At 43.9% G+C, this 27,486-nt stretch overlaps 1 protein-coding gene across 1 annotated transcript in view; it reads right to left on the bottom strand.

The window, feature by feature from the left end:
* The window catches only part of FSTL4 (follistatin like 4), a 251,808-nt gene that overhangs the window by 217,007 nt on the left and 7,315 nt on the right, over nt 1-27,486 (bottom strand). The window contains exon 2 of the mRNA XM_026063318.1: nt 20,212-20,245. Within this exon, the coding sequence (XP_025919103.1) occupies nt 20,212-20,245 (34 nt within the window). The remainder of the gene's footprint in view (nt 1-20,211; nt 20,246-27,486) is intronic.

Genomic DNA, 27,486 nt, shown 5'->3' on the forward strand with positions numbered 1-27,486 from the left:
TTCAGCATCTGCGGTTGCAGCGCTGCTCCTTCTATCCATGCTCTGCAGCGGAGGCTCCTACGCGGGGCACAGCGCCATAATAAGTAATAACAGTAAGACCAGACGCACGCGCAACTGAGGGTCCCATATAATTTTAGTACGTGCCAGTGGCAGGCACATTTCAGCCTCCCAGGGAGGGAACCGCACAGCGGCGCTCTGCACACTGCTGCTGGACCTGGGGCAAGGAGCAAAGGGGCAACAGAAACGACTGCCCTCACCGTCCCAGGCGTCCCCCATCAGCTCCCCGCAGACCATCCTGCCCCTCTGACGGACAAACGCCGGGGTCCTGCCTTGTGGGCAGGCGGCTGAGTCTGCATTTCCTTTAGTGAAGGATGAAAACGGTCATCCAAGCCTGCCCAGCCCCTCTTGCTAGCCTGCCTATCCCAATAACTATGTTTTTATTGCATTAAATAAAAGAGATGCCTCCTGCAGACGCTGCCAAGTGCTGCTGCTTGGGATCACACAAAACCCCACGTGTTAACATAAGGCAAGTTCTGATCCAGTAATAGCTACAATTCTTAACCCTGCAAATATTTTTAGCAACCTGTAGCTGAAGCAATCTGTTGCTCACCCAGGCAGTATTATCTGTTAAACCTGAGCGGAAAACTGTCACCTGCCATTGCAAAGCGCTGGCACACACACAATTTATATAACAACTTTTTTTTGAAGATACCAAAATACTTTAACCACCCCACGCTGTGTTTCTAAGTTTACTTAGCGTTATCCCCATTTCACACAAGAGAAAGGTTACTTGCTGTGATAAAGATAACAGTGGCTTTCAGGGTAAAAAAAAACTGATATTCAATAGAAAATTCTGAAATCCAAGGATATATATGCAGTTAACAAAAAGATACCGTAAATTCCTGTTAATTTCACAACTGGGTGAGTAAGAGTTGGATTATTTTTGTATCCCACGTACTCAGCTATACTAATTAGGCTCCGAAGAGCCAAGTTACATCTCAGAGCCTTCAACCTCATTAAGACCAAATTACAGTGTTTACTTATTGGTTACAGCCTGACTTTATGTAGTAAATAACTTATTGACGAAATAAATAATACAAACCCAATAAATACAAATACTCAGCACAGTACTGCTGGTGTGGGGCAAAGCAGCACAGCACCAATAACTAATGAGCCAGAGTTTGCTTGCTGTTTCAGATCCAAAGAAGTGCCTGGTTTCCCACTTAAAATGTGCATTAGATCAATTGATATGACTCTCCCTTTAAACTTGTATCACTAAAATCATGACAAAGGCACAAAATAGCAACTGAATGAGGTTTGCACAGAGAGAAAGTAAAGCGTATCAAATCATTCAGGCTAATATAGCTCTAGAAATCAACAGAAGTATTTTTAACCACTCTCATAAATCTCTTCTTTGCTTCTGCTACTGGAAGTACCAGAATAAATGGGTCTCTTGGGCACCAACAGAGTCAAATTCATGATGTTTCAGTTTGTTTCTGCAAAAGGCCGAGAAAGAGGTCCTATGACACCATTGCAAGCCAGGGACAGAGCCAAGCTTCATAGCCTTCAACATACCACCTGGTTTTCTGTTCTCAATCTTAAAAATAAAATACAAAAAAGCACCAAAAAGTGATACCAGAAGCTGTATTTTACCTTACTTCTGCCTCTCTTCCCCACCCTTTAGGCATCTACTCATTGTATTTCCAAGTAATTTTGGGACTGCAACCCTGAGTAAGAGAAGCCTGTCTCCCTCCGAGACCCGCATCTTCCTTCCAAGTGAAGCGACATGGATTAAGCTTGCCTAAGAAAACACCAAGAAAAGCTGCACTCCAGTTTTGCAACATATTCTGCTACTTCCAGTTGCTTGCCCTTTTTTATCTTGTTTAATATATGCACATGGTTTTAATTATTTGGTGCTCAGAGTCAACAGAGTTGGATCATCAACAACGACAAGCTCCTGGCAGGCAGTGACGAGCCACCACGCATCCAGACCAAGAGCGAGTGGGGACCTAAAGGATCCGCTACCACTGCGGAAGGGAAAGGCACATTACGACTACAGGGATACCAGAGGTTGACATTTGTGCTAGTACTATGAAGTTAAATATTATGAAAATTAGTTTTAAGTAGATTTTATCTCAGAAATCATATCAGCTTTGGTGATGTTCATGCTTTAACGAGTCATGTTTTCATGTGTTTTTTCCCCATCAGTGGATGTAAAAAAAGGAACTCTTCAGGGAAAAAATACCCAAGAGTAAGATGAATAAGTGATTATTACTTTTTAATCTTCTATCAGAATTAATTCCTATTAAATCCTAAATGGGGTCTTGGGACAAGAAGAGGTGAATTGCAGCTAAAATACTCATAGCTCTGTGAAAGGTTTGGCAGTGGGTGCCAGCAGGCAGCTCAGGACACGGCCCCGCGGCATTCGGCACCCACGAAAGCAACATCGCCTGCTGCTCACCACCACCCCCTCGTGTGAACATCTGCGCCTTGAATTTTTGTTTGGAATAACCTAACCCTCGGATAAGATCTAGCTCTGGGTAAAATAACATCTTGGAGACTGCTTGGGCCGACAGGAGCCACCGCGAGCCACCACGCTCGGTGTCACAGAAGGCAGAGGGGCTCCTCAGCGGTTACTCCTCCTTACCCCCTAATTAGCTATAGATTTGGGGCCAGAACCCACATTATGGAGAAGAAGCCACCATATCGCTTCCCAGGCCACAGCCCGCTGGGCTAGCAGCAGGCTGGCCAGGTCCCCGAGCTGCCAGCAACACACCACCATGGTCACCACCACCTCATCAAGCACTTCGTTCCCGAGCGCGACCAGCATCGCAGGCATCACCGCATGGGTGCAGGAGGGCCACGCTACTCCAAAAATAGGAAAGGGGAGCCAAAAACTGCAGTGGTACTTTAAAAAAAACCTAGTGTTACCTTTATCTAGACACTGTCTTCTGGGACCCCAGCATGCCCACCCAGCCCCTAACACTGCGGCAAAGAGACATTTCTAGCATCTGTTAGTTTAAAAACAAAACAAACACACATGCACAAGCAAAAAAGCAAAATATCAAGTCCAAAATACAAAATATATACAATATCAAGTATAAACACACCACAGCCTCAGATTCCACTGATATCCCACCATCGCAGTACACCCTCAAAGCCTTCACTTCCAGGTTAGCACAGTTCACTACATCTTCTGAAGTGCACCAGGCGGTTACCATTACATTATATGATCTGCATCAAAACTATCATTATTTTCAACTAAGGAGGAAAGATTTGAAAAAAAAAAAGGCAGGCAAGGGAGATAAGGAAGGAAGACCTGAAAGTCATTTTTATCATAATAGCTGGCAAACATACGTAATTAGATTTTGATAGTCAGTAAAGAAAATGGACCGTGTTTACAGTAATTTTAAACCAGCAAATTCTGTTGAAGAAGAAAATGATGGAATCTAATATCTGAAGTTTGCTGTTAATGTTCTAGACCTGACAAATGGCTCCTGTGCTCAAAAGCTTGCCTGGCTTCCCTCTATCTCAGTTGGCCTAATAAAAGATATTATTTCTCCCTACAAACCTTGACTTTCATATCCTAGCAACTGACAAATAACAGGCATAGAGAACACTGATTTTTATCTTAATTTTAAATAGAAAATTCATGTGTTCTCTCCAAGGACTAAATCTTATTAAAAAAAGGAAAAAAAGGAAAAAAAAGAAAACAACCCTTCAGCTTTAGAGAACTTTTCCAGTAGCTCATGAGTACATCCGTGGAAACCTCAAGATCTTCTTTGTCATACAGCATGCCTCAATGGAAAGTGATGATGCCATCTGCAGCACCAGTAATCTTTTCAGTAATTAAAAAGAAATAACTAGTGTAGTTGATATTTGTAGGAAATAACACATTCATCTATACAGCAGCAGTTGTAGCAACAAACGATGAAAAATCTATTTCGATACAGACATAGATGATGTTTAGCTTCATCTTTCTTCATAAAGCAGGCAAAATCCTAACTCCTCCCTTCTCATCTAATTTAAAAAAAAAAAGATTTTGAACTTTTCTGTATTTAAGTCACCACAGGTCCCAGCTTTAAAACTGTTAGCTCTATTAATTCCCTCTGTATTCTTGTTTATAGGAACTGGCAAGTTTACAAATTGCATGTTGCAGATGGGTTTTTGCAAAGGTGAGCTAGAAACATCCTTCCTTCCCCCCCAAGCTGTAAGCACAATCAACCAAATCTCTTAACTACTTAGCGCCCTAAAACAGATCTGCAGGCAAAAGGTCAGGCTCCAGATCTGCAGGGGAGACTCTTAAGCTTGCAAAGAAGCATTTTGTTTGTTTGTTTTACAAAAAGAAAAAAGAAAAAGGAAAAAAAAAGATTTAACATCTAAATTAAATAAGTGCAACACGCTTACTTCCCGCTGACAAAGAGCGGCTGGATAGCAACGGTTCTCCCACCAGAGCTGCCTGTCTTTAGAGAAAATGTGATCAACACCCAGCCCCTTTGCTGAACAGCGCATCAGCAAAAGCAACACACATATCCTCCCTCCCTATCCGTCCCTCCCCCCCATTCTTTTTTCTTTTTTGCTGATTTTTTTGAAAGAAACTGTATGGCTGTTTTGAGAGAATTCCTGTTGCCCCTTGGGAATACGCTGGAAGAATGAACAATACGTTTTGTTTAAGGAAGGGCTAAAATGTCTTGTTTGAAAACCATGGAAGTAAACGGCAACTCTGAAAACGGGAGCATAGGGTTGGAGCACAAAGTAGATGCTAGTTTCTCCATGCAAAGTAAACCGTTTAAGTTGGGTACTTTTAATGACCTTCACTGTATTCCTATTGTTAAAAGGATACAATAAAATGTAGTTCAATTATATCATTCCCACTAATTGCTGTGATATCTGATGCTGAAAATAATCCTTTAGTTTCCCCAAACAAAAAAACTTGATAAAATTGAATTCTAACATTGCATAGTACGCAAGTCAAACAGAATACATGCAGAAATAATCAGACCTTGTATTTCACTATATTTAATTACTTGCTACAATCCAAGTGTTACTGAATCCTTCTTATGAATTACTTAAGGTTTAAAAGGACCACAGAAAGGAATGCATGGATATTAATGCTGAATTGGCCAGGAGAGAATCCAAATAACCTAACAGCCCTTTTACATTGCTTTCTCTGATGAGTCTATGAGCCTGTTTCTGAAAAGATTTGATTCACTTCATAGAATTTAGCTGGATTTCTGACCTACACCAAGGTCCTGGCCCACTCTGCTTGCAAGACCAGCGCTGCAAGCCACATGCAGGAGCTACGTTGGGTCTACAGCCTGGCACCACAAACGGACAAAGGCTCGATTTTCAGAGCTTAGCAGTAAAGTCCATGTTCGTGCACACACGTCCAGCAAGGGAGAGCAGAGCTGTTCTCATGATGAGACAAATCTCTCGCCCTCAAGCAAACGAATGAGCATCATCTTGTGAAATAATCACATTATAGCTTCTACCTGCTGGAGAGGAAGCAGGGTGAAAGAAAAGGCAGAAAATGGTAATTATTATTTCATTTTTATAATACTAGAGAGCGCTCAGTTAAAGATGCCTGAAAGATGATGGGGTCATCTAATCAGACAGAATACTGCTTAACTATAATAAACAAGTACTGAGGAACATGCTTTCTCTGTAGAGCGAATTACAATGCCTGATATGTGTATCAGCAAGGATTTGTTCCGATGATGTTATTTGTACTGGGGGGACATTAAAAGGTGGTAAAGAGTCATTTTCAGTATGCCTAATATTCAAACAGAAATCTTTTTGAAGTTCACTCAAAACCTGATTACTTCTCCACCATTTCCACGCTCCCCAGAGACATGCTCGAGGAAGTTTCAGTGGCAATCACAGTCTGTCACTTCACTGAAAACACCTACCAAGCAATGCGGCTAATCCAGCTGACCTGTTCTGAATACACTTAGAGACATCCAAATGGAAACCTCCAAGCTTTGGGGGAGGCATTTATTATATTATCAAAAGGAAAAGAGAGGACTTGCTGCTGACTCTGCTCCTTTACTGCTACCTTCAGGCGAGATTACCCCATAATTAAGATTCCTCTTAGTACGGTGAGAGTTCAGGGTTTTCAGGATAATCTACCATGCTTGTATGGCCTTTGCTTGATGCCTCAACTTGCTCCTTACCTGTTTTGAGACCAATGGACCCCTGCAAGCTGTCACCGATATACATTCAATATGCGTTTTGCAGCCCAGGGTGGCCAGGTTACCCTGTCACAATGGCAGAATCGACCCTGCTTTTATAATAACGCCATAAACCTTCTCTCTTCACAACCCTTCCTACGAATCCGGCTGCTGGGGATCACGCACGAGCTCCAACAATCAGGAGTCCCGTGCGCTCCTCCAGCCATCCGGAGCAGCGTACGGTAGAGCTCCAGTATAGCAGAGCGTCGGACAGACCCATTCACCAGCCACCCATGGTTTAGCTCAATTATTGGCTGCTGCCAAGCTTTGCTGTTTAAAGCGTTCTTCCATAGTTAGTATGATCTAGTTCTTCAGTTATTAGAAACTAAGTATATTACCTGTAGAAAACTATCGTTGAGCACTTCCCTCCCTAATTTCATCTTCAAGAACATAGTGGCCCTAACACACTTTCAAACGTTTATGGGGAGGAGCCTCAACTCTGAAAACAGTGTTACTACTTGCACAGCCTAGACACAGCCCAAGTCCTGAACGGGACGCGCTGGTTAAGTCGTGTCAACATCTTCCTCAGCTCAGGGTGCAGAAATGCTCAGCTCATGCATGCAGCACTACATCCGCTCTAACTGCAACAACCCCTCTGTTTGGGGGAACGCTTGTTTTTCCATACAAATGTCTCGGGCAATGGATCATCCCTCATTGACGCTGCTGCCAACAGAGTTGGACGTGTCGATAACAGCCGAGAAGCCGCACAGTGCCGCTTCCAATTTCTAGCTTGGCTGACTCTATTCCCAGGGAAGAACGTTTGCCACAACGTTGATTTTGCTAAAAGGGGAGGATGAACTTAAGTATTTAGTGGGTAATAAGGAAGAGTTAAAAATGAAATAAGACTACTAGATAATTTAGGAAAACTAGTAATTTTGGAAAAATAAATATGGGAAAAGAATGAATAATATGGAAAACAAAACAGGAAATGGAATAATGAAAAATCTATCTTTTAAGTAATTCTGAGAAAAATATTGTTTGAAACATTCAAATATGAAAAACAGAAAAAGTGTCATATTACAGCCAATTCACATTACAGAAAGTTAATGGGAGAAGCAAGACAAATAGAAAAAGGGGGCATCGTATAACACTGTCACCTACTTTGTGATCGCAATGAAAAACTAAATTGAAATCTTGCAAGAAGTGACATTTTGAAAAATTTCCAATTCTGCAGATGCAACAAGCTTGGTAAACATGGCACTTTATTTTTTTATTTTCCAGGCAAGGGCATAGCTTTCTGCAATTATCTGCTGGCTGCACAAGGTGGGATTCAGCTGTGGCCTTTCCACCAGCTATTGCAACACAGCAAACCACGTGAATGGACACTTGTTAATAAACCCAACAGAGAGGCCAATGTGATAGACAAGTTTAAAAGCCAGAATCCAGCTCGTCCTTTTAGACAGAATAGGCTCTGAAGACTATAGGTCCCAAATCACTTTTCACACATACTTACTTCCCTTTTGGTAAAGCATGTTAATGGATGAGTTTCACAATGTGTGTCCAATAATTTCACTCTCAATTACAAAATGCAGCTGTGCCTGCGAGTCAGCCCTACTCCACATCATAGCTTTGGGTCCACTTTAGCACACAAGATGTTGGAAAAGTTCAACAGAAAGAAGGCATGTTTTTACCTCAACAAAACTGAAAGAGTAAAAAAAGCGACAAAAAGACATATCTTCTGGGAGGAAGAGATAAGGATGGAAACAGCAAGGAGGAGAAGGCAAGAGATCATGACTATTCTCATGCTACTCTAAGCGCACGTAACACCGGCGCCGTCTATCTCACCTCCCGAGGAAAACAATGGGTTCTAGCCATGGTTACAATGCCCTACAGTTATATGCAAAACAATGAACTTCTGTAATATTCTTCTAAAGACCTCATGAAATACAAGAGCAAACAGTATGGGGTGGATAAATAACTACTGCCTTCTGACAAACAAGAAAATATTTATGGAAGGCTATTAAACTTGTATTACTTATCTCAGAGACTGGAGCAGTTTCAGAGTAGCCAATCAGTTCTACTAACTAAATACATATTTACATATGCTTTAGAAAGCCGTTTTATTTACCCAATGGACCAAAATGGCTTATTCATTCTATTCCGTTTCTATTTTGGTCTATCAAGTACAGTAAATGTGCAGTTAGGTGCATAATAAAAAGTCCTTTAGAAAAGTAATTACATTACCTTACGCACAGTAGATTTTTCTTTTCCAAATACCAAGAACAACTGGACCATTTTACAGGATCATAATTTCTTATTAAAAATATACTGACACACACCAATTACCAAGTGGAAATCTTGTTTAGAAACGTAAAGTCCAAAAAGAATATTTACAAAGAAGAAACCCTTGAAAAATAATAATTTAAACACAATATTTGGCAGCCACAGAAACATGGGAATGGTACTGTACCAGCCATCCCCAAATGGTTCATTCCCCGCATCCTACAGGATTTTGCAGGAACTCGCTGCGGTGGACAGCGGTAACGGGCCTGCAAACCGCTGATACTCCCCTTTCAGCCCCCACCAGGACAAAGTTGGGCACCTCAAGGAGAAAATGCAAGCACAGCGTTAGCGCCACCGCTGCTGCAAATCACAGCGCTTCAGCGTGGGTTTGGGACCGGACACTCATGAATTACCGCTCTGTAATTACTTCTGCCAAAAAGGCAGAAATTACTGCATTGCTGCAATCCCGCCCTACCTGCGAGCGGCTTAGCACTGCCGGAGACCCACCGCTTCCTGCGGCCGAGACGCCCGGCCAGAGGGAAACCTCCCCGGCGCGCAACCCCATCGCACCAGCTGAAGGCAGCGGGAGCCGAGGCCACGGGAAAGGGTACAGCCAAGCTTTGCCCCGGCAGCGGCACCCGGGTGCTACGCAGCCTGCAGGGACAGCGGGCGAGTGCCGTATGGGAGCTTCGACGGTACCACGTGGTTGACGCCAGCACCAGAAACACCTTCCAAGGGGCTCGTTGCCCTCGATGGCCCCATGGGACCGCAGCGAGGTGCCACCAGCCACGCAGACACGACTGCAGCACTGAGGCCAAACCACTCAGCTGGTCCAAGCTGCATTAAATATACATATACACACTGTATTTGTCACCTGGTTATAACTGCCCCAACCAAGAAGGCACAAGAGGAGGGTCATTTCTGCCTTATTTTATCTCTTATTTGGGCAGTGAGTTGAAGCTCAGAAAATATGAACCTAATTGCTCTGCCTTATGGCTCAGCTCAAGAAGAAATAGCATGCTGAAACCTAACACAAGTCTATAATGGAAAATATACCATGCACTTATATATTGAATAGAGTAGCAGGGCATTTAAAAATCATGACCCAAAAACCTGAGGGAGCCCATAAGCTACCAAGACTTGAAGCCTGAGGAGTTATTTACTTTGCTAATTTCTGAGACATGCTGGATAAACTGGCTTGTTGGAGAGTATCTGCATATTCACACTACTGGCATTATCAGAAACATCTGCTGCCAGTTTTTCATTTAACCCTTGCAAAGAAGTTTATTTTACTGCTGGTCTGGAAACTCAGTGTTTCCAAAGAATTCGCACCTTTCAGTGTTGCCTGCCAGCAACACAAGGCCTCCCAACGCGAGCGAGGCTTCCAAGTCACTTCTGCAATGACCCGTGTAACAAGGTATTTCAGCAGGATCACAGATGGAAAGAAAACAACTATTTCATCCAACAAGCCATGCAGCACCTGAAACAATCACATACACCTGCAAAACTCTCTGAATTTCAACCAGGCTGCCCAGGATGCTTAAGCCAACAGTGCTGCAGGTCAGAGTGGTGTCTCTTAAAAGACATCCTACCTCAGCTGGAAAAAGCAGAGAAGCTTTTACACAGAAACCCCTTGGAAACAGAGGCAGCAAAATTCAAAGCTAAATGCAAGCCGAGAACAATTAATTAGTTGCGTATCAAATTGCATCATCTCTGAGCAAACAGGAATTTTGTGCCTGTGGAGTGGAAGGGACATTAGGGAGAGGAGAGGAAAAACGTTCAAGTGGTTATCTCGAGGGGAAGGAGACACAGGCACCTTGCAGGCTGCGGAGCACAGAGAGATTAGAGGGAGAGGTCAGAAAAAGAGCAACTACCCTCTGGAATAAAACTAAGGTCTCTGTTCAGTCTGCATTGCAATGTGGGGGCCGCACTGGCGAGTAGGTCATCCCCTGCAGAGAGAAGTCGTCCCCTGGCACCAAGAAGAGCCACGACACGTCCCACGTGGATGTCTTCATTGCCGAACACGAAGCACGTCCTTGACATGCCACGTTTTGGGAGAATACTTCCAGTCAGACAGATACATGCGCACCCAGGCAAAAGCGACCCTCCCGTGCTCAGCACCTCGGGGAGCACATCAGCACTCGGCGCTACCTCGATGCTCTGCGAGCGCAGCGGCACCAAAAAAAATCCCTTTTAACTGCACACAACTTGCTCACTGGTCTTCTAAAGTTCCTAACTAACATGAACTGCTGAGCAAGAAGGCATTTACCTTATCTGCTTCCCATTGCCTCCTCCGAGGTCATCCCCAGCAGTCACAGCTCCTCCTCGCGCTTTACTCGCCAGGAGCGTTTCATTTGTATGCTGACAGTCTCTGCGTCTGAACGCTTCGCACTGTTTCAGATCCATCTTCTGCCTTTCAGGAACCTTCCTCGCATGCCGCTTTGCTACCTTGAGTTTTTAACTCTTAATTCTGCCTTCTGCTTCCCTGCAACATATTCAGAGTTCTTTCCTTTGGCTCCCAGTACCTCCTACGGAGCCTTTCCTGATTTTTCTTCTAACCTGGAAAAGGCTCTCCTCCGCTTTACTTCTGCTTTAAGGTACCAAAGTACTAACAACCACAAAACACTTTCCACATGCTTTTCTTTCAATAAATTAATGCTGTTTTAATCATGCTGGCATCATTATTTCTTCTCATTTTTACCATTCTATCTTGTGTTTGATTGCTGTAATTTAAGATGGATATTACAGCAGTTGTTTTTTCTTGCCACACCAGCATCTCTCTCAAAGGAACTGTGGCATCACTTTACAAACATCTGAAGACTCCTCCTTATTCCTCGGGAGTTATCCTGAGACAATTCATATACAAACAGGTGCAAAGAGGTGGTATCTTTTTTGCATGCTTTTGACTTAAAATTCTTGCACAGCCTAAAGCCAAAAGTCTGTTCAGTAAGTTCTGATTTGCCATTAACTGTTCTGAAAAGCTTGGTTGATGACATTGGCTTCGTGGCATGTATTTTGGTCACAAGATTTATGTCAGCAATTCATGTGTGATATAATTGGTTGTAAAAAAACTAAATATCTTGAGTGATTCCAGTTTCATAAGAACACAGTAGCTCGAGGAACCTTCTGGACCACTAAGACAGATGAGCACATCACATTATGGCACTTTAAGGAAAGGTTTGTGCACCGTGCCATCTGCAGTAAAGAGCATTTCTTGGGGAGAGCTCCAGGATCTCCTGCTAGCTTGCAGTGAAGCAAACCCCAATTAGAGATTTCTGCATGTCCAGTTTTAGGATCTGATACTGCTGTGCAATATCCACCCAGGGATACCAAGTACCAGGAACACAGACAACAGGAACATCGTGTATTATCGTTTTTTGTTTTTTGTCTTTTTCTGATAGCTTCCCTTTGTGCACCAAGAGCTCATAAATCTGCCTGATCTCCAGCTGTTCAGGTTAGCAGCTGGGAACTTCAAAGGAACCATCTTTAAAACAGCACCCCTGCTTTCTGCTGAGATGGCTTTCTCACCAGCCAGCCCGGGGTGGCCCGGGTGGACCTGGGGAAGGGCTCCCATTCAAGCAGAGGGTTTCCAAAGTGCCTCCTTGCAGTTACTGCAGTCACCCCGCAGGGCCTGCGAGAAGAGGTTACCCTCGTTCAGGGCGCACGAATGCGGCACAAGGGAGAAGGAACATGTTTGCTTTCTTGTTCAATCCGCATCTCGTGTCTTTGCTGTGTAACAGGCAGCACGATGTGGCAACAAGTCATGACAGCAAAGCAGCCAGCAGCACAAGCTGTTTATTCAGCTGCCAAAGCAGCACAGCTTATTCTGTTTTCAGATGGAAAAATACAGATGCCTTCAGACATATCCAGCCTCAAAACCCTGCATGGGGGAGATGTATTTATGAAGTATGACAGTATGGAATATATATATAGGTATTTTTTCCCGCCCCCTTCTAAATCCTCACGAAGTCTCTTAGCTTTCTGGCTTATTGTCTCCTCCTTCCCCTTCTGCCTATCCAGGGAGCCAAAGCCTGGTGCATATATATATATACATATACACACATACACCCCTAAAAGCCTCTCTACGAGCTCCTCTCTAATACCTGCTGCTGGCAACAGCTGCCTGGCTTCTTGCTGCTCAAGTAGTTTTTGTTTCAACTCCTTTGGGTCCATCAATGTGATGCTCTGCCAAAGCCACATACCGAATATTGTATTTACTTACTAAATGTTCATGCCCATTCTGCCACAAACAGAAGTCATTCCTTCTTCAACCCCAAAGTACTTAAATATAGAAACCGATGTATTAACTTACAAGAACATCAAGTCTGCAAAACTTTTCTACTTCCAGCAGTAAACAGTTTTTCTAAGACAGCTGGATGTATTTCACACTGGGTTTCCTATGGCTACTGGCAAAGCCGGGCTAAACCGTGACTGGATTTGCATTTTTAGAGGTACACCATCTGAATTAAAAACAAAAAAAAAAACCCCACACACAATTTGGAAGCCAAACATTACCACTAGAATCAACACTGTTTTAGAAAATGTCTCTGAAACTCTGACTGAGCTGCAGTCGACTGCCCACACCATTTGCAGCTCTTCAACCTTGTCCAGAGTCCCAGATCTGTGCGCACGCTACAAACAGCTATAGGAAGATCATCTAGTATCATCCGTTTTACTGTTTAATTTACTACTATGTCTATCAGCTAATGAGTTGATTATTTTGGGTTCTTCTCCCTTCCCATGGTTTTACTCCCTGTATTAGCTCTTGTCACTTAAAACCAAGAAATGTGTCAAGTTTTAATTAAACATCATTGCAGACAGATATGTAAGAAAGTGATTAACCTTATCCCCCCCATCATTTGGATCAGCCTGACTAGAAAAAAAAAGTAAGCTAAAAATGTCTTCGACAGCTCCTAAAAAAGATCTTTATCTTCATTATTTCCACCTATTCTCCAGTCAACATTGCAAAACTAGGTACCCGCCACTGCATCTTGTATTTGTAGAATAATGTTCAAGTGGGATGAATACAAATAATGCTGAAGGACTGCAGTTTCTCAGAAAAACAAGAGTTGAGCACTAGATTACGTTTCTGACCTAGTCAAATATCCTTCTCCAGGCAACAGATTGCAATTCACTGACAACATATGCCCTGAAGAATCCAGAGACAGTAAAAAAACCCTATGAAAACAAACCTGCCGAGATTGAGACTTAAACCTCAGCTTTAGCAAAGACTGAGAAAATATTTTTGTTAAAATTTGTGCAATAAACAACAAAAAGAAATTACTCCTACTTGTGATCTTGCAGAAGAGGTTTTTATAATGCATAGACTGTCCTCTGAACTTCAATTGCATATTACATGCGAGATGTACATGCATGCAGATAGCCACCGCAGGCTTGGCGCTGTTCACCTTGACTAACTTAAAATATTCCAAAGTCTGCCCATTTTCTCAGGTCTTTAAAAGAGCTGGTGCTGCTTCTCAAGGTAATTTTTAAACTGACCTAAAACAGTACAACTGAGAAACATCCATAACCTCCAGCTCTTTTACCAAGAGAACTATTTGACCTTCCAAACTTTACTAAAATCAAAGCAACAAAACCCCTAGATACGCTTAAGACTACTCTTAAGGCCAGATTCACTGTTCATCCTCGTAGCAAGCCTGAAGCATATCCTGAAGATATAACCGAAGTGTTTCTGAACCTGCCAAAAGCGTGTAACATATACAAATATACCTATCGCCTTACGTCTGTACGGTATCATGCAATTTGGATGTTATGGGGATTAGCTAGCCTGCCTGCCCGCAAACTGCAAAGCTCTTAGAGACAGGACAAGAGTCCAGCAAGACCTGGGGCGCACAGCATTGGCCCCACAGCTTTTAGAGAGCCGTATGGGCACAGCTGCTGATCTGAGCAGGTTTTGACCAGGTCACAAGGAACAAAAGCAAATTTTGGGGACTCTAGTAATGGGGAAAAAATAATGGGACAGGAAATTATTAGGTGATTTCCTACAAAGGTAATTACATCTGATCACTTCATTGTATTTGTGACAGGTTTAAGGCCACAAACTTACCATTCCTGCCGAGTTTTGAGAGCCTTTCATCTTCCATGGATAGCTGGAAATTTGACATGTGCAAGAGGAAAGGAAGGAGTGAATAGAATTTCTAAGGGTCATTATTGTTTTATAACCATGAGTCAGTTTTTCATCTAGGACATAAGAATTGATGTCAAGTGGCAAGTAATGAAATATTACTTAAGCTGCTGACTAGATGCTCCACCACTGCTAACTCAGGTACCCCCACAGATTTTCAATAAAACCATGGCAACTTACAACAGCTCAAGATGTGGTCTCCTCTATTAATCCTCACTATGAGGCATAAACTCACTACAACTATGAGGAGAGGGGAGAAACATCATATATCATAAATTCAAATATGACTTTCACAATACAGAACTTCGAATACTTCAAAGAAAGGTTTCCACTTTTTAAAGCAAAACAGGTAGTCAAAGTTCAGATCTTTATGGCAGTTTGATGTCATCTGTCTGTGAATAAATCTGGAGTTGCATCTCATTTAATAAGATTATTTGGACGAACAGAGTGGAAGCAATGAGCTTGATCATTTCTTGCCTGAATGGTTTAAAAGGCATCCTTTGACACTAATTTGTTGAATGGGTGATTGTGAGCAACATAAAAACAAATTAAAAGTTAGTTTTAAGTGCTTGGGCTAGATCCTCAGCTAGGAAAAACCAATGCTGATGCATTAAATGCAGTGCAGCTTTGATCATTTATAGCTGCAGGAGGTCTGGCTCTTCATGCTTAATGCGACTATCCTTCCAGCTGGACATATATTTGTATCAGTAGGCAATTTATTCTGGGCACTGAGTGTCCTTTAACCCCCACAGTCAATAGGATTAGGAGCATCCATCAGGCGCAGAAGTTGCGGAATTAGTCCCTCACTGCTCAAAACTAACAGATTTGGGAACGCTACCAGAGGCAGCGTCGTGCTGCATGTGCAGAATTTGATCGATGTGACTGTGTATGGCTTTTGCATACATAAATCACATGTGGTCTCCAATGCACAGGAACTGAGGAGCATCCTGCACTCACCTACGCCCTTTACACGGCAAGACCTCACCAATCTGAAACTAAACCCTGCCATTGCCAAGTCAAACGCCCACAGATGACCCTTCGGAGGATGCTCTGCTGCATCTTCTGGTCTGCTACAAGCCCCTCATCAGCCTCCCCACGCTCTGCCGCCCGCTGCTCCCTGCCCTCTCTGCTAAACACATGCTCCAGCACCACAAAATCCGGCTCCTCATGCCATATTCTGCTGCAGGAGTATACCGCTGATGGAAACTACGCTGGGTTGTAGACATCAGAGCGCAAAATTTGGACTTAATAGGCTTAAGCTGAATGCAGGAAAATATTCTTGCAGCTTCTAATCGATGGTCAGAATTACTTTTTTTCAGCTCGCAGAACATTTTCTGTCAAATAGGATAATACTCAAACACCGGTTAGACAAGACACATCTGCAGCCATTTCCATTTAAATTAAGAAGGGGGATCAGTCTTCATGCATCAAGGTGGAACACGGCTGCCAGCTGAAGGCACTGCCCCTCCCTCCCACTGCAATTAAAACATCATGTAATTACGCTGAAGTCAAAGGAAAGCCATTCATTCACTGTAACGGGCTCTGGGTCAGCTTCAGAATTTCTCCAGCCTATGTAGTCCTGACACTTGGGAAACCCAAAGCCTCTCATTTGGGCTAGGCTCCTCCACAGCTGAAAAAGGAGGAAACTCTTCTCACGTCCCTCTTTCAGCCCATACAAACCTGAGTGCAGCAGCCCAGCATTGCCGGCCGCCCCAGCTTGGAGAAATGGAATAAGCATGGCATGTTCGGATTTATCCCTTGGGCCCTCTAACAACAACCAAGTCTGTCTGATTTGAAGAGTGCCTGCTTTCAGTCCAAAGAACTCAAAACTTTTGCTCAAAAGAAAAAAAATGGAATCTGAAAAGTATAAGCCAGGATTGCCCCTCTTTTCCCCAAACCTTTTTTCATTTAATCTAGTTTATCCATGAATGTGGGATAATAAAAACAACAGGCACAGAGTGCTTGCTACAGCTCTTATCTTTGTGATATCTCCTATTAGGTATTTTTAAGTTTCAAAGTTTTTCAACTTTTGACCACAAAGCCAAAATATTCCAAAGACAGGAATAGAGGAAAAGAGTATCCCCGCTCCCCTCAAAAAAGACCTCCCCCTCGCACCCTCTTCCAATCCTCCCTAGTTTCTTCAGGTAAAATCCTCAGGTAACAAACATTATCCACATAAAAATCATTCTACTAAAAAAGGACTGAATCTTAAAATCAGATCATACCATACAATCAACATTTACAACAAATCCCTTCCTGTGCAGAACAAACTAGACATTTTTACCTTCCTGTTATTTTTTTCTATTACTGAGTGATGTCTGTGCTGCAAACATTTTAATACCAGGCAGGTTTTTGAAGGGCTTTAATTTTTTTTTCTTTTTTTTTTTTAATAGGAACTGCTGAGGACTAACTCCAGAAAGGCAGATGCTTTTAATCATTGCTGAAAATCCCCATATAGTCTAGCAAATCCTTTTTGGGGGGTTTTACGACCAATACCTATTTACCACACTTGCTAGCATTTTCTTCTTGACTTCAGTGGTGTTTGCAATTCGAGACGCACTCGATGACTCGCAGCCGCAGGTCGGCCAGGCGGACGCAGCTCTGGCTGCGTGTGCTGATGGGCAGCATCGCGCCACGGGAAACAGCCTGGAGAAGACGGATGTGGAATGGTGCCTGGTGGTATTTAGTGGGTCTATTCTAGATGAACCGCCCCTGCTGCGACTGCTTAGAGGTGTTAAGCTTTCTCTCAAGGCACCTGGCCAGCAAGTCTGGAGTGCTTTGTCCAGAAGCAAGGGGCTCTGTGCACAAAGCGAGCAGAAAACAAGAATATTCATCTTCATGAACAAGCTGCTGTTTTGCTACTCGGTCTCATTTGACAGCAAGATGAAATCAAGACCTTTCCAATTTTTTTTTCCCAGGAGCTGGCAGTCTGTCCCAGAGTAGCTCAGCTCCACCCCGGGTCTAAACAGCTTCCTGCTAAAGAGATTCATTTTAGTGATCGCATTTCTGCAAAAAGGTTTGATTTCACCAAAAATAAGTGTTGAAAACATCACAGTAAATTCTCCAAATGGAAGTCTTACCCATAATGTCAAGGCAATGAGAAATCAGCCTAACTGAGCCCAAGCCTGCAAATTTGGTGTCTAGAAACATCTCAGAGAAACAGCCATGGCTTTGGAGTAAAGTTTTCAAAGCACCTAGGTGATTTATAAACCTCTGTCCCACCTTCAAAAATTGCTTTTTTACTTTTGAGTTCTTGCACATGCTGCTTACTTTTACTGGGAAGGAAACTTTGGAGATCCAAATCACATCAGGAGTTGAGGTACTTTTGAAAGTTTTATTCATTAAATCTATTTTTACCAGCACAAGACTGGACCCCATCTCTATGTTCACAACAAATTGCAACACAGACTCTATTAGCTTAAATATCTCCACGTTCAGGATGCAAAGACTCTTCTGTGTCTAAAAAGCAGTTTGAGCAACAGGTATACCACTGTAAGGACATTTCTAGAAGAAGCAAGACCTTACCCAGAGATGATATGACTGAAACTCCTTTGTTGTTGGCTGTTAAAGAAAAATAAAAGAAATGCAAATACAGATTTGGAAAGAAGAGGAGGCACAAGAGAAGGCAGTGTCAGAAGTGGTTGGCAGCGGTTAAATTAAAGGCCTTAAGCGACTTTATGGATTCTTACTTGAAGCAGGGAGTCGCAAGGTTCAAAATGGTCATATACAAGCTCTTCTCAGTGACCCACAAAGCACTGACTGCGGAGCTGTGGCCTTATATCTGTACAAGTAAAAGGCAGCAGGCAAGGAAACAGATTTAGCGATATGCAGTATACATAACTGCAGTAGGAATCATTCAAAAATACGGGAAGGAGGACCTTTAAGCTGATCTGCTTTACCCATCAGCTTCAGAACAGGAGCTACATAGTATTTTCACCTGCAAATCCCTATCTCATGAGGTATTTGTTGGAGTATGTTCCCTAGCCTAATCCCAGCCCACGGAAACATGCTGTGCAATTCCAATCACCTTCAAGGCAAGCTAGGTCAATGTTCCTGAAAAGTCCTATCCAGGAACCCTCATCAGCCTGAGATAGAGGAAAGCCTGATAAAACTGGATTTCTTCATTCAAAAAGATCAGTAGAGTTTGACCAAATACATGCGTGCTGGAAACATCAGCTAATTAAATTTTACGTTTAGCAACAGCCATATATCACAATCGCTCAAGTCTCTCTGCTGCCTCAGCCTCGGTGGCCTGCAGAGCTGCTACCTACAGATGTCTGTCCACAGCAATAAAAGAAGGCAGATTATTTGCTCAGATGACAAGTTATACTTGGACCCAACCGTCCTCATCCACGCAACAGAACAGCATTTACAACCTCCTTCCAAAACATGGGATGCCCGAAGCAATTAAAGAAGCTACCAGAAAAAAACTGGGGAATAATCTGTTTAATAGAAGAGTGCCACCAGCCTCACATTACACCAAGACAGATTAGGCAAGCAACTGCATGAGCCAGAAAACATCTGCTAAACAAAATCAAAATTAATGATAAACAGAATGAGTTCTTTGATGGCTGATTTTCGCCCAGCTGCCTAGAACAATAAAAGAGCTGCTCACAACAACTGCCAATTAGTTACTCGCGCAAAAGCGTTTGAAGGAGGGGGACCTGAGCTGGGAGAGCAGGACACAGGCACGGGTCCCACGTTTCACATCCACGCATCTTCGGAGAGACCCAGTGCCTTCCCCGACCCAGCCAACCAGCCAGACCGCGCTCCAGGCACCACACGGTGTCGTGTTTCCCGTCTTTTCTTCTGAACTTCCTCCCAGCACCATCATTTTGTCTCCTCTCGTGACCGGGTGTTTTCCCAGCAAGGAACTCCCCTCCTTCTAGCTGCTCCAAAACCCCACTTGGTAACACAAAACCGTCTCAGAACTTCCTTCAAGTTCACAGCAAACGGTCTGCCGTGTACCTCGGACACGACACCAGTTTGGGAAAATCCACTGACCTTGGTTGGACAAGCTGCCGTTAGTCCACAAAATGTGGGTTTGTGGGGGTTTTTTTTGTTGTTTGTTTGTTTTTTACCCTCCGCAGACTATAGAAACACTTGAATAGATAAATACAATAAAGGAAGAGCGAACAACAGCCATGCTGAAATCACATGCATGACTCCTCCGAGCTACGTCATGAGGATATACTGCTGTCTTGACTACTCAGAAGGGTGAAGTCCCCGCCAGCCAGCGACCAGCATGCTTCGCCGTGGTTTCAAAGCCGCAGCTTTTCTTACGGGCACCAACGCGAGCAGAGCCTAGGCTGGGCCGTTTTTCCCCTAAAAGATCCCAGGGCCGGCGTTTAGATCCCCTGTGAGCGTACACCAGCCCTTGATTCGCATCCCCTGAACTATCACGCAATTTTATAACCAGAAGAGCAACTTTATATTGAAAATATTTACAAGCTGCTGTCACTAAGAACAGGTGAGCGTTATGAGGCAGCCGCTTGGAAACACGGACAGCAGCAAACTCTTGCAAGGGTGTTAAAACAAACATGGGTTTACAAGTTACTGCAAGAATACGCAACACTGACAAATACACTGAAAGAAAACGGTATTGTTTCCTACCTTTTCTTCTTGTGACTTCAACCCTTCTGGATTCCTATAACGAAAAAGAGAATTTTTTGAAGAACATGAGAATTGTTCAAAGGCAGCCTGAACACAAACCCCTAAGCACCCCGCCGCTGCGGCGGCGAAGCGCTTACGAAGCTCTGCACAACAACCGAGCAGTAATTACAAATATGCGATTTCAGTTTGTTCACAAATATTTAACAGATCAATACGTCACCTAAAATGATTCATCATTCTGTGGTAGGCTACAAGGTAGTGCACAATATCTTTCTTTAAATTAGTATTTTTTTCCCTATTGATAGAAGGGAGCAGCTAGGAGCTTGGGGATATTTTACTACACCAAGAATTCAGGGTGAGGGGGAGGGAGCAGTTACAAGCATTTGAGCAGAGACTTGCTCAAGCACCTGAACAGTTCAGTCAAAATAACCGGACTGCTCATGCTCAGCTCATTTAAACCTTTGCACACCCACATCATTTGCAGCGTTTCTTGCAATGCATCACTACCATCTCCAATAAAGAAACTTAAAAAAATACACTTCATAAAAAGTCAAAAAGGATATCGCATTCTCAGACAATACTCTGCTTATACTAATGGTGGGACCCGAGAGGAATAAATATTTAATTCCAAGCAGGAAAATTATTTACGGATTAATTACGAATATATACAATTGCCATTACTAGAATTATTTCTCACAGCCAGGACAGGAGAGCGCTTTCCGGCAACATGGGGCCAGGAGGCAGTGCTTTTTTGGCTGCACCTGGGCGCACCTTTGAACCGGCACAGCTCTTACTCCATAACCTACTCCCGGATTTTAAAAGCTCGTTTCCCCTTATGGTGCCTCCCGCGGCGCTTTGCCACGACGCAGGCACCGAGCGTGCCAGGTCTCTGCCGGGAGCTCGCAGCCCCGCTCTCCCTCCGCCGGCCGGGCCCCGCTTAACCTCACCTCATTCCCCCGGCACTCGCTGTTCTTAGATGTTGTTTTATCCGAGGCTGAAGTGACAGGAGGGCTGCTGCCTTCCTCCTTTTGAGGGGAAAATAACACATCGCCTCCCCTGGACAGCTGAGTTTCTGGCCCACTTGATGCTTATTAGGGATTTGGGGTTTTTTTTAATGAAATACATCCCTGCAGACAACATCTAGACAAAGGGAAGTAAAATACACTGCTACGTGTCTAATGAAATATATTCAAAGTCCCTTCTGTAGCACAGAAAGTCCTGCCACAGGTTAATAGAAAACATGGAAAGCTGCCACGGGAGCACACGGTAGAAAATGCAGAGCTTTGAAGCGAACGAACATAAAAACAAAAAAAAGAAAAAAAAAAATCAGCTTATGGAAGTAACAACAGTATCTGCTCAGTGAACTCCTATAATACTGTCTAATGTTCTCAGGTTAATTCAAAATGGGGTGTTTTATTCAAAGATGCACTCTCGCATGCAGAACGTGTTCTGCGACGTCCTATCCGTCTGTCTGTCTCCCGCAGCGCCAGCACACGGGGCCGCCAGCGCCAGGGGCTGCTCCAGCCCTGGGGGCACGAAGCACCGCGGATGCTCCTTGGTCCAGCTCAGCTCGAACACTGCGACAACCTATATTTTGCTCGCCATCACTATTTGCGTATATTGTGCATAAACAGCTTCTCTCTTCTGCAAGGGCCCCACAAGCCCTTTTTCCTCGAGAACAAGGTATTTCAGTGAAGAAGTAGAATCAGGACAGCAGTATGGTGTCTCTGGACCTCTCCAAGCCAACCAACGGGTAACGCAAAGAGTCAGCACGGATATTTCTTATAAAAATATTAAGTCGTTATCCTCTGTAGGATGCTACATCAGCGATCATGAGAAATATGCAAGATGGCAGCCAGGATTAGCAGAGACTTCAAAGCATTTACTCTTTATGCAGCAAAGCCCCGAGATATGCAGACAGTTATACTCCAGGGACCTCTCAAAGCTTTTCAAATATTAGTTTGAGAGGTGGGGCACAGGATAAAAAAAAAAATCAGATAGAGCCTGCTATCATTAAGCCCATGCACATGTAAAGTGGGCAAAAGGGAAGAGTACTTTTAAAGCTCCCCTGGAGTCCCGCGCTTTAACAAGCTGTTTGAATTCTTTGCAGTTCAAAGGCTTAGAAACACTTAAACCTAATTACAACTATTACATTGATCAAAAGAAAAAGACAATTACACTCCATAAAATATTTTAAAGTGTCAGCTCACTTGTTTTTATTTTATATCACTTATTATTTATACCTTTTCGGTATTTCCATGAAAAGGATAGCAGAGACACTGAAAAACAAAGGCTGGTCCTCAGAGTTTCCCTTCCTCTTTTACTCTGTTCCTCTTAAAATTACAAGCTCTAATGAATTTCAGCTAGCTAAAAAACAGATGCAAGATTCAGAGGAAAAGCTTGATAGAAATGCAACGGGAGAATAAGAGGTCAGGTTTCAAGAAATCAGTTCTTTAACTGACAGAATATCAGCACTGTCCCCTAGAACATCCCACTCCATGGAGAAATACATGGAGTGAGAAAAAACAACTTGAAAAACAAATGTTCCAGGCTGATGGCACGGAGAACACTCAAAATTTTAGATGCGTACACAAAAAAAATCTGGGAAAGAGAAAAGTGTCTGGCAACCACGGCAGAGCACAGACAGCAGCCACCAAACCGCACCAGTCCAGGTAGACAGACAACTCCTGGAGGTTTCTGCTCCTCCGGTAAGTGAAAATACAGCAAAGGCTCAAATTTTTCTTACGATTTAGCCGAGGCAAATACCACCTCTTTTTTGTAAGACAAAAAAGGAGAAACGATGCTAATTTTTCTTCTTCACAGCATGCTGAATGTAAGATGACCTTACTATTAATGACCATATGCCAGTAAGATACGTTACCAGCAAGTCTGACCCCAGGCATACTACTGTGACACACAGTCGCTTTGGCAATCTCTTTACAAAAAGGAGCAGTCCCTTTTTCTCTGAAGTGTAAGATATTGCTCTCAAGTAAAAATCACAAGGTTTTTATAACATTACTAGTAGAGAACCAAACTATTTTCATAAAAGTGATGCTAAAGTACTCAGATGCATAGCCTGAGGAGGAATAGTTTTCAGCAGAAGCCATAAAGCAGATGGTTATAAACGAGACTTATTTCTTGGGCACCATTTAATGACTGCAAATTCCTTTAACTAAAAATCTAATTTTATCATAGAATAAATCATATGTTTTTGAAGTGAGAAATTTGTTTCAGATTTCTCAACCCCTCTACAGAACTTCATGAATAGGGGTTGCAAACCACTTTAAATACCATTTAACTAATACAGCCATTTTATTTGTCCAGGCTTACTTTTAGCACCTATTTTCCTCCTTTGAAATGTTAATTGAACACAGAATAAAGAGTCCCTCTATTCTCTAACTGAAGTGCCAAACCATTGTTTAGGTGGAAATCAATGCAGCGTGCTTGTGCCAGCACTGCTTTTCGCAAGACATCCAGCTACTGAAAAACTATTTCCAAGCACTAACGAAACCAGTGTTAGCACCTGACTGCAGATACAGTGTCATCAAGTGCGATCACTATTGTTAGCTGGTTTGGGAGGAAAAAGGGTCAGAAACACAGGTCACTCTTCCCCCTAGTTGCTCTCACGCAGCTTCCCCTCCCCGTGGCTGCTGCAGGGAGATGTTGCACACCAGACACCTGCGCAAACCTTACGCAGCTAAACAAGGTTTGTGCACAAAGCCCTTTCCTGCTCTTGCAGGAGGGGAACGTCACTCTTGCAGAAGACAGCGTCTTGATGTCCTGCCAAGCCGTAAGAGCCGGCTTGCGTTGGAGCCTCCTGATTAAAGCTGAATCATGGTCCCGCAGCCAAGCTGGGCACTTCTGCAAGGAAGAATCGCATTTCATCGAGAACAGGCTTGGGGGGAGGACGACACTTTACTGTGCAGAGTTAAAGTACGGCTATACAGATGGAATACACAATATAATAGAGCGCTTGGGGGCAAGGTGGTATAAATGATTTTACTGACAGTCATTAGCAAGGGATCCCAGCAGCAAAACTACTTTCAGGTCATTTCATACTAGAGTAAATAAAATCTTTAAACACTTTTATAAGAGTGCAGCTGCTGTATGCCCACAAAGAACGTACTGCGCACCGCACAACCCAGCAATGCTTTTCCTTCCTGGAGATGCTCGTTGCAGGAGGGGGCTGCAGGAGCTGCTCCCGCTCGTCTGCACAAGGGCAAAGGGTGCACGGACAGCACTGTTGCAACAAGGGTCTGTAAACGGACACCACGTCCTTTGGTGTTAAACAACCCATAGTTGAGCACTGGCTTTGTGCAGCCCCGGGGTTCCCTGCCTGCGTTCGAACACCCCAGGAAGCACCCGAGCGAGGCAGGGAGCTGCCGCTGATGGAGAGGAACAAGCACCATGGGGAGGTGCCGCTTTCCCCATCGACCTCAGAGATGGACGCTCAGGGGTGATGAACTCGGGTCTAAATTTTAAGTCATCCCTCTACAGACACCACAAAAAGTTGATAGCCTCCAAGGGGAGGGGAAAACACGCATCCAGGGGAGGCCAGTGAGCAGCAGGCTGACCCTAACACCTTATTTCTACAAAAAGATACAAGGAAAACGCAAGTATTGCTGTGAAAGTAGGAGGCCCCTCACACCTAACCCCACTGGGAACTGGTGGCACCAAACTGCTTCCAGGGAGCACCCAGCACCTGTGTCGCTCCAGCTCCGCATTCCACCAAGAGACCATATTGTGCAAGGTTTCCTTTCTCTAACACTGCCTTTTACCTCAGTCTTCACTGAATTCGTGGTTTTTGCATAGGTCACGTGCAGAGCGTGTATTGGTCAGAAATGTCTGGATTTGGGAAACATACACACTGAAGACTGGCATTTTTGGCACTCTAGGATAATAGAAGATTTGTCTCAACTCTCCGCTCCAAAGGCAGAGAGGGCTCATGAGAGCCACATTCATTTGAGCATCCTCCTCCCTCCCAAAACCCTTGAAAGGCTTTGGTGGGGTGCTCTGGGGATCACATTTTTTGCTTCCTTTTTTTTAATCTCAGACTGGAGGAGTTTGCTGGTCAGCCCTATTTGATATCTTGGTATATGCAGTCCAGGATCTGGACATCTTTAAAAAGTAAAACTCAAGAAAACATAAGAAAGTAACCACTGCACTAAAAATATCACTTTTTCCTGTTAAGGTCACCTGAGATTAGCTTTTATTACACCAAAGCTAATCAGCAGCTGACCATTTGGGCTTGTTAGAGCTACACCCCCAAGTGGTGGTGGTGGGAGGGTAAAGAAGGACCACATGCATGCACTCTTCTAGCTTTATATTGTGGCAAAACTAACTTAAAGACTAATTAATTTCTGATTTGGAAGATAGCCAGGGATCTTCCAAGCTCAAGAAACAGCTATACCCAAACTGCTGGGACTGTTAGCCATGATCTCTAGATCTAATTCCAGTACCTCAAGGGCAATCTCTATTAATAACACCTCATTTTTCTCTGCAGCCAAGGAGTGACTAGGCAAACACACACAATCAGGTGGAACCTCTAATGACAAGAAATAATTATTGCAGCATGAGCATGGAGAGGTCATTTAGAAACAAAGCCAGCCCAGGACTGTCTGCTGAGAAGCACAGGTCCTCCAAGGTGTAAAACACCCATGGGCCCAGGGGACAAGATGCAGACACAGGAATAAGCTCTCCCTGGAGCTCTCTTCCAGGCAAGTAAAATAACACAGTCTAGCTTTTAGGCAGGTAATATTAACAATCTACAGCAGGTTACAAAAAAAAATATCATTAGGTATCTAGAATTTATAGCTGCTTGGGGCACGTATGAAATTACACCAGCAGAAGCTGCTGTGCATGGCTATAAGCAATCTATTAACCCAGATCCTATAAGTGTAGACTAGACATTAAAGCAAGCGTAGAATATCTGTAAAATACACCCTTAACATAGCCTTTTAAATAAAAACGTGTCAGCTCGCTACTAAAATTGCCCATGGTTTGAAAACAGTCGCAAGCACGCAGATGCTTTGTCATACGTGCTGCCCCCCCCGTTCAGTGCTAGAGCCGACGAGGTGCGTCTGTCCTGCACGTACGTCTGTCCTGCACACTCCCAGCCACCAAGGTGCTCCCAGGACCCTGCAGAGCTCCGGGTCTGCGGATCAGGCAGAATGAGACACATCGTGGGAAAAGGCTCCCTGCCCCAAAATGCCCCCCTGAAAAGGTTAGACAGAGTCTAACGCTGTCATAAGTTACATTTGCTTCATGTTACTTCAATTTGTAAATTATGCACAACATGCATATACAATTCCCCAATACTGAGGGAAAAAGACTGTTTCCTGATTCTTCCTATAAATAATTGTTCTCTCCTCCCTGCACATCTGCTCTTCCAGCACGTTAATGCGGCCGCTTGTAGCTTCCTGCACTCTAATCTGAAAAATGAGCGTGCTTCACGAGGTTCGTAATTAAACGGTCACAATTAGGTTTGAAAGCAGGAAAGACAAGTTCCTGCCTGCTACTGCTTCCTAGCTGTTCTTTGACTAAAACCAGAGGATTAGCGCTTATAACTCAGGCACGTACAGACGCACACCACAAGTAGGATCACAGAGCAACAGCCTCCCGCACTGTTTTAAGGAGCAAATCTTTGCAGTACGCAGGTTTTCTTTGCTGCCCTTTGCAACTTCTGCTCCAGCTTCCTCACTTTTTCAGGTCAGGTATTCACAGGGTTGCTGCCACCAGGAATTGCGGTTTAGCCGCAGCTTCCCCAGGGTGCTTCCTCCCAAACACGACCCAGCGAGCAGCGCTTGCCAGCTCCTCCGCCAGAAGCCTCTGATCATCGGAGCACGACACCTAACAGGCACCAAAAGCCCTTAAACGCAGCAGTTCCAGGATACCCTCGCTGCGTTTTCAGGCCCCTGCCCTCCAAGACCGACGTAGATCTAGCCCCAGGGAGCGATTTTTAATGACCCTGAGCAAAGGTTAGCATAGGGGGCTCTGCCAGAACTGATGAATGCAGTAGGTGGAAGAGATGCAAGAGAACGGGTAAAATATTCCGGACCACAAAGTTATCCATATTGCTGGAGCGCAGCAAGCCTCCCGCTGGATGCTTTCCGAGGAACAGACTGCAGTGCTCGAGCAGGCGGGATAAAGCGAACGCAGCTCGGCTCACGCACTGTCCATCACCGACTCGGATGTTACCTCTGAACGTGTCGAGTCTCCAGGGACCTACCCTCAGGATCAACCTAAATTCCTAAAGATACAGTCCTGGCTCATTCA

This window comes from Apteryx rowi, unplaced genomic scaffold (genome assembly GCF_003343035.1).
Source record: "Apteryx rowi isolate R43461 unplaced genomic scaffold, aptRow1 scaffold_2, whole genome shotgun sequence".
NCBI classification, from domain to species: Eukaryota; Metazoa; Chordata; class Aves; order Apterygiformes; family Apterygidae; genus Apteryx; species Apteryx rowi.